General features: G+C 41.5%; 1 protein-coding gene across 1 annotated transcript in view; it reads left to right on the forward strand.

The window, feature by feature from the left end:
- LOC109855504 (single Ig IL-1-related receptor-like) overlaps window positions 1-8,553 on the forward strand; it is a 168,546-nt gene extending 159,993 nt beyond the window's left edge. Inside the window, exon 7 of the mRNA XM_020429824.1 lies at window positions 4,552-8,553. Coding sequence (XP_020285413.1) covers window positions 4,552-5,000 — 449 coding nt within the window. The 3' untranslated portion in view covers window positions 5,001-8,553. The remainder of the gene's footprint in view (window positions 1-4,551) is intronic.
- The last annotated feature ends 6 nt before the right edge of the window (window positions 8,554-8,559 follow it).

Here is an 8,559-nt window from a genome sequence, read left to right on the forward strand (position 1 = left end):
TTTGATTCGCTCAAAATTTTGTGTCAATTACTTTTTTTTTTTTTTTTTTTTTTTTTTTTTTTTTTTTTTTTTTTTTTTTTTTTTTTTTGATATTTTTCACAATCTCGAACGTACGTGTGCAAAGAGATTTGAGAACAAAATTTTTTTCTTTATCTCTCTTCGTTGGATCACGTATATCGCGTATTCCTTGTACTTTCTTTGTGACACCCAGTACGTAGAATTCAGTAGCAGCAACGCGAAGATCCTTATCGCGTTACATAAGATACGAGACTCTCTTTTAAAAACAAAGAAGGTGGAAGAGAGAGAGAGAGAGAGAGAGAGAGAGAGAGAGAGAAAGAGAGAGAAGGGAAGAGGAGGGGAAAAAGAAGAAGGAAACCGACGTGCTCTCGATAGACTCCCTATGGGGTTTACTTTGCGGTGCATCCCGCGGCGATGCGGCCCGCATGCGGCAACGCCGTGTAAATATAAGCGCCGTCGGGGTGGGTAAATATTCAGGCGGCGGGGCGAAATGTGGGCCACGAATTGCCGTTCGGAGCGTGTCGACGGTGGACTAACGACGACGAGCCGGTCGATAAGTAATTTCAGGAGGTGGGGCTTATGAATTAGGGCTAAATAAAAGCCCGCTTCTCTCTCACGCGCGCGAATTATAGCGCGGTCGTGCGGAATCGAATTGGCTTTTGCGGGGAAGTTGGGAGGGATGATTCGCGGATCGATCGCGGTTTTGTTCGAGATGAGACGGAATTATAGGCGCGTATATAATAAGGACGTCGGATAATTTAATTAAGTGCGAACCGTGGATTTCGACGTATCTCTCTCTCTCTCTCTCTCTCTTTAAAATCAAAATCGAAGATCTGAGATTTTTTGAAGAATGGTTGAAAATATACGTTGTTGCACACGTACGTTATGTGTATATTTTAGAGTTCAAGAAAAACAGCGTGACACAAGTTAAATTACTTAAGATTAAAAATCGAGATTATTATTTGAAGATATTTTTGACGTTAAATTATGCAAAACTCAAAAAAAGCGAAGCGAGATGATTAAAAAAAAAACAAACTGCTTAAAGATAGTTCCTTTTAAAATTTATTCACACGCTACTTAAACCCGTTGTTCTATTTCATATGTTTATATCGATTTTTGTTAAAAAAACCAAATTGTGCGATTTTTAATTGTCAAGTGTCTGTTTTGTTGCGACGAAATTCATTAACTTTTTAATTCTGCTTGCGAGCGAAATCTTTTCTTCGAGAACATTTTTTTTTAATTCGCCTTTGTGAATGTCGATCGAATCTAACAATGTGAGTTCGTCGTTGAATTTTACGTGTCATACGTAATTTTAACACGATCATCGTTGCATCGTTTATTCTCTCTCGAGACATTTTGTTAAACCAGCAATTTGTGCGTCTTCAAAGACGTTCGTTCGTCTTTGAACAAGAAGACTCGATCGGTAGCCATAATGTCGTTCGGATACACGGTGTAAAGAGTACGGGAAAAATTGCAACACAATCTAATAAGTAATGTCGTTACCCTGCGCTTTGCTTTAAATTTTGCGCGGAAATCGGCCGAAACTATCCGACAAACACAATGAGAGAAAAGCTCTATTGTTACGCTCTCACCGATCAAATCGCGCCGAACCGTGTGTGAGTAACAACGTGCGGGGCAATTTTTTTTTTTTTTTTTCGCCGCTCACGCGATATTCGCTCGGACCGCAGATATTCGTCGAGGCAATTTATTTCAGACACAAAAGAAAATTTGCAACCCAGCGCGCAGCGAAACGTGTCACGGAAGTGTCCCGAGCCGCCACGTCGTTGCTCGCGTAGAATCGTTATCCCCGCGACAAGGACACGCGGCGGCGGCGGCGGCGGTCCTCGCGGGCGTAGGTACTATAACCGGAAGTAATGGGTATATCCTTCAGCGGATCGTGGGAATCACGGCAACTTGGCAACTTGGCAAATTGAATTAGAAAGTTCGCCGCTTTCTCGGTCGTGGAGTGTCTCGTTTGTCTTCGCGGCAGCCGTGGTATCGAATTAGTTGCACGGAAATCCCACATGTACTACCTACCACGGGTGCGCGCGCGCGTTTTCCGGGGGAGCGAAGTTGCCGAAAGAGGCTTGATCGGACAGAGAGAAAACAACACGGACGAAGAGCAGCATCTGGGGTTTTGGGGGGTTTTTTTTGGGGGGGGGAGGAGTACACATTTGAAATCGACGTGTGTATTCGGCGATAAAAAACGAAATAACGCCGGAGAGAGTCCAAAAAGAGGATGACGTGGGAGATGAGGAGAGATTCAAACCAGAGGAAACACACACATTCTAATTGTTTGACTTATTATTCCACGTTCTAAGCTGATTACTCCAGACATGGAGCGTAGCGTGCAAATACATATCCTACCCCGAATTCGGCCAACTATATGCGTTTACCCGGATTCAACACACTTTGCTCTCGGACAACAACATTTAGCGAGCCAATTACAACTGACGCGATTAGCTGGAGTTTCGCCTATCTTGCCATTCTGTGAAGCCCATCGTGCTCTTCACCCCGGGTGTAAGCGGAGTGCATTTTATCGCTTTCCATTGAAGTGCGCGATCGGACGATTGTACAACGACGCGCGCACAGACAAATATATATATACATACATATATATATATATATATATATATATATATATATATATATATATATATATATATATATATATATATATATATATATATACATACTCTCTTCTGTACTTCTCGCCGCACTTCGGCCGTGCTCTCTGTCCTACGCTACGACTTCGCTAATTACGATATTCCCGATTACGTGGCTCATGGATGGCTTTACATTCGGCCCCTGCACTATGATGGCCGCCAAGTTGCTTCGGGGCGAGCCGAGCGAGCGAAAGGACGGGGATGATTCCCGAGGTTTAAACATGTGAACTTCGCTACGGCGGTCCGGTCGCTCATGTTTGATAGTCAATGAACAAAGTTCGTTCTCAAAGTGCCGTGATTTCCACGTATCCACAGGAGAGTCGTAATTTTCTCCCGGATTCAGCCCAGGGCGGTCTGAAAGTTCTTCCCCTACGAGTGGCGATGATGAGCCAATCAGAGCTCTTCGATCTCTGGCCCATCTGGCAGTTCGATTAAACGCGACATTTCACGAGAAAGGAGAACGACGGGAGAAAAAGTGGGGAGGGGAGAGGGAGGGAGAATCTTTAACGGGTCAGAAATTTGAATTTTGATGAAATTTGGCGCGCGTGTGTAATACGTACACGATCTGTCGAAATTAGACACGTTGGCGCTTGTTCAAATTGTTCTCTCTTTTGGCTCCTCTTATCGACTGATCTCTCGGGCTAGAGTTTCTTGGCTTCGGCGCGACTTGCGAATTAATCAGGTCACTCCAGGGTATATATTCAATTTTGCAAATCGCACTTTCCAAATTGAGTTATTAGCTTCATGTTTTAACGGTCTCGGACGACAATTTCTCAGTATCAACGTCGAGAATAAGTAAGTATCGTTTCTTGCGTAGTTTCTGATGCAATACTGATTTTTATCCAACTCTGCATCTTCATGCGCGCGCATACAAACACACACACGCGCGCGCGCACACATACACAGATCACTGATTCATTCGGAGTTAACGAAGTTTTCTCTGGAAACAACGGAGCGTAACGTCGGCGTCTATTCGGTCGATCAGTTTTTGTTGAGTTCGCACGAGCGCTCAGCCGCCGTCTCTACGTCAAGGGGTTGGAGGTATATATACACGGTGGCACGCCGGTAACTCATACATTATCGGGAGACCGGGTTTTTTATTGCTCGCGCTGCACACCGCCGCCCCAGTTTGCTTTCACTTTATCGCCCGTGAAATCCAAACCGCCCGCCGCCACACGGGCGGCGGACAATATTTCCAGAGTGCCTCGGAAAAAAGAGAGCGTATACGTGCGAAATTCAGTACCGCATGGTGTCGACTCGGTAATCGGACCACGAACGTTTTCACCCGGAGAGAGAGAGAGAGGAGGGGGGAGGGGACACCGCGTGACTGACATTTTTTATGAGAAACGGGATTTACTCCGCCAACACGTCCGCGTCTTGAAAATAATTATAATAATGAGCGCGTTGAATTTTTGTTTTTTTGTTTTTTGTTTTTTTTTGTTTTGAGAGTATCGTATTATCCAACGCAATAATTAATGACTTCTCTAATTAGGAAAATTACGTTCCAGAATTTTTTCACAGGCTTGGATGAAAAAAATGTGCCGTGTAAAGTTCCACGCGTGTGAAAGCTTCTCGCGGAAAGATTTTTAATTTTAAAACTATTTTGCGGAGTTTTGAAAAACCACTAAATCGATATACGTATGTATATATATATATATATATATATATACATACTGGGACCTTCGTTTTAAAATATGCGAGTTTAAAGTTGGCGCGAATCAGATCGTCGAAAGTTTGTGCGCGCTCACAAACCCGGCGATTCACAGATTTCGCGCGCGCAATACAGTCCGAGAAAAGTGTACGTGAAATATCGCTGTTCTAAAAAAGGCAAATGTAAAGGGACCACTTGTGGCTTGTGTGTTTGCAGGGCACCTGGAGATCGCTCCACACGCCAGCACGGCTAGGCGAGTCATCGTCGTGCTTAGTCCCGCTTCTCTGGGAAACATCTGGACGGACGCGAGCGTCGGCACGGTGCTCAAGCAGCTGTCCTCGTTGCCGACACAAACGATCGTCGTCACGCTGAAGGGACTCCCGAGCACGACAGCGACGATCGCAAAGCGATCGCGGCGCGACACCGACAACATTTCTTTGGATCGGCTGACGATCCTGCGCTGGCAGGACGGCGGGTGCGGTAACGAGACCATTTTCGGCCACGGTGGTCGCAAGTTTTGGTACAAATTGAGACTGGCCATGCCGGCGATACGGCCGATGGCGTTCGAGGCCAGTTGCCAATCGGTCGCCATGATAGTGCAGGCAAACGGCAAATGTGGACAGCAGAAGGCTCGTTCGCGCGAGAGTTTAGAGGTTCTCGTTTAGAGTTTCGTGTGCGCGCGCGCGTTCGTTGTCGCGACTCGGAAATCCTGCCACGAGAAGAAAGTCCTTCGCGAGCTGACTTCACTCCTGACGATTCGAATCTCGCGCATGAATATTTGAAGTTTGAAAAAAAAAAAAAAAAAACCGAAACAAATCTGAAAAACTGTTATCTCTGTACCATTTGCTTTTCAACAATTTTATAAATACGTATTTTCACAAATTTCGAAAAAAAAAAACACGAAAGGAAACCAGAAGACATTTCCGAATCTCACAAATTTGAATTTTGCGCGATGACTTCGCGGCTGGGAAACTTCTGTCCGATCAGATTTTGATTTGAGGATCCCGCGATTTTTCGTCGTCTTTGTTGTGTTTTGTATGCGAAATTTTTCACTTCAACGAATGGATTTGTATAAAAACGCGCGCGATAAAGTTGCATAATTTATGTTTTTACCGTGTTACAGAACGAAACATCTTGAGTGCGTCAAATCAATTTGTTTCGATTTTAAACGTTTGAATGATCGCACACACACAAAAAAAACACGAAGAGAAAAATGCATATCGTGACACTATACTATGTTACATTCGACATTTTGTGAGATTTGTCATGACGGAAAGCAAACTCGACTTTTTACTTCGTCTGTAATTGGTTTCATTTGAAAATTATAATCGATCTTATAACGAAAGACAAAAAAATCGACAGTTCGATATATATCTCCAGTGTTTTATCGTCACGATCGCAGCACGATCTGTTCTTTTTACATTCTGTATATCTCAGTGAGATAGAGGCGGAGTGCAATTACGTAAGAGGAAACGCCTAAACGAGGACGGGGGGGAGGAGGGGATTTATGCACTTCTACGAGAGACACAACTCTCTCTCGAAGTGGCAGTGCGAATTAGTGGCGCAAAGCGTGAATTTGCATTTGCGAACAAGTCCCGCGGTTTTCGAAACGTTAAAAATGTAGGATGCAATTTTTTCGCGCTGCCGCGCGAGTGATGAAGTTTTGATGAGACGGAAAAACTCAACAGTGAAAAGAAAACGAAAAAAAAAAAAAAAAACGTCCCGATGACAACAATAGAGACGGAAAGGACACAAAAAGTTCGTCGAAAGACGGTGGTGACTCTTTGGAAAGTGAGTTTAATTTTTATTGCGACTTTTGATTTTCTTGATCACTTTGAGATCACTTCTGTGCTCGTAACATTTTGACGATTATTATTTTTCAAAATAAAAAATTGCGAAGTACACTTTGTGTTTAATCTATATGAATCATGAGAGAACGGTGTTCTCTACCACGAGAAAGTTAAAAAGCCGAGGAGCGGAAAAAGATATGCGGCGAGCAGAAATTCCCGGATCCTTGTGAAAAGAAAGAATGTAGAACATTTTTGGATTTTGTTCTTTTCTGTTGAGGGGTTTTGTTTTTGTTTTTATTTTTGTTAAGTATACCTTGTACCATATGTTGCGCGGAATTTATCCGCACGTAAGTACCGCGAGACAGAGAGAAAAAAGCAAATAAATTTAATAAATTACAACTCTCTATACATATATAGTTCTATTTCAGTACAATTGTGTTTTCAGAAAAGCGAGTTTGCTTTCCATATAATAGGTTCGATTTTTCTAGCATTCCGAGTGTTCGTGTGTGAGTGTATGTGAGAGAAAGAGAGATAAAATGATGCCAGTCTTCCTTCTCGCGAGCGTGATGAGAGCTTTATTATCGACGTTAGCGATTATTACAGGCGTTCGATCATTTTTTTTCTTTTTTTTTTTCCAGCAATGTGCTTATTACCAATTTTCTTTGTATATATTGGAAGTTCATATTTATTTAGCTAGCCACGATATTTATGTATAAAATTTGCGTAATTTGTCGCGACCCTTTAACTGGTAGCTTCATTTTTATCTTTATATCGAATGATGATTTTTATAGAAATCGAAGAAGATCAGATTTCAATTTAAATTTTTTTTACGAATTTAAATGGAAATTTTACTTCAAACATGTGTATATACATTTACATGTATATATATATGTATGTGTGTGTGTGTGTATCTTTAAATAATTTATAATAACGCACACTTGTCAAGTGCGATTGATTTAGCGAAAATGTTTAATTTAATCATTTCCACACGTGTGTACATACACAAGCGCGTCCAGCGTATTATATTTAAAATAATTGCACGCTATAATACTGGTTAAAGGGTTCTCACTCGCAGAAAATTGCAATAGAGAGGTCGTTTCACAAAAACAAACGATCTTTTGTAACCATCTGTTTCATGCCAAATGATAATGACAGATTCGTTATTACGTATTGTCGTTTGGTGTGACATCGAGATGTCAATTCACCCTGGCGTGTTTAATACATAATCGTTTTATACTGTTTTATATATATTTGTAAGTATATTATAACATATATATATATACATATATCCCAGATAAACGCAGACCTGAAAAACTCCCTAGACGCACAATCGGTGTGTGGTGTTAGTAAATTGTTGCTTAAGTTGTTACCGCAATTTATTTTTACCGGGGACAACAAGGCTGTAAAGGCTATAAAGGATATGTGTCACACGGATTTTTGTAGATTCCTGAATTTCTTAGTTCCTTTAAATCCTACGTAAAGTCTGGGCTGATTCTGGATTCTTTGGTACCTGAAGTGCTTGGATTCTTTCGAATTTTTTAATTTACACAAGTTGGTTAGCTCGTGCATTCGTAAATATATATATATATTTTATATAGATTTATATTTTTAATTAAAAATCTTAAAAATTATAAGTTCGGAGTTTTTTATTTACACATCGCGCGTATATGTAATATTTAAATTGATCGCGGATGTTGAACCGGGGCAAATCTCGATAAAATTGTGCATGTTTTAATTCGGCAAATGATTCCCGCGCGTTAATCGTCGATTCACATCGGGATAGAGGTACCTGTATCGAATATTCGCGCGTTCCGCGCTTTTTGACGGCGCAATCGTATTTGCAATTGAATACGCGCTAGTCGATCCGAGTTGTCAGTGATTGTCAGTCCCGGCTCCAGAGAATTGAATTGGGCCCAGAGCGCAAAATAAAAATAAAAATAAAAAAAAAAAAAAAAAAAAACGGGGAGAATATTCGTAAATATAAGTGATCCACACACGAGAGAGAGAGAGAGAGAACACACACTCGACGGCACAACAATAATGATATAAAGATTTAGAAGATAAGCGTTACTTGTGTAATTATTATTATTATTAATTATTTGTAACCGTGATCGCGCGCAATCGTGAACGATTGTGCCGAAGAATTAAGAAGAAAATGGAAGAAAGAGAGTGGGGTAAGAGGTGAGCTTAATTTTTAATCTCGATAGCGATTATTCTCTTTACTGTCAGTATTACGACACACTAGTGTACTCGTCTCGCCGGGGATACCGAGCAAGGGAATCACATTGCTCACGGATGATCCGCGAGCCGAGTAAGCAGAGTAGATGTAGAACTGTACTTTGTGAACGGCCCGTTTCGGAAAGGAACTCAAAGTAAGTACCACGCGTGTGTTTCGACAATACACACAGAGGTGTGGTATTAATTTTTTTTTTTT

This window comes from Pseudomyrmex gracilis, unplaced genomic scaffold (assembly GCF_002006095.1).
Source record: "Pseudomyrmex gracilis isolate BER0280 unplaced genomic scaffold, ASM200609v1 scaffold_91, whole genome shotgun sequence".
Taxonomy (NCBI): Eukaryota; Metazoa; Arthropoda; class Insecta; order Hymenoptera; family Formicidae; genus Pseudomyrmex; species Pseudomyrmex gracilis.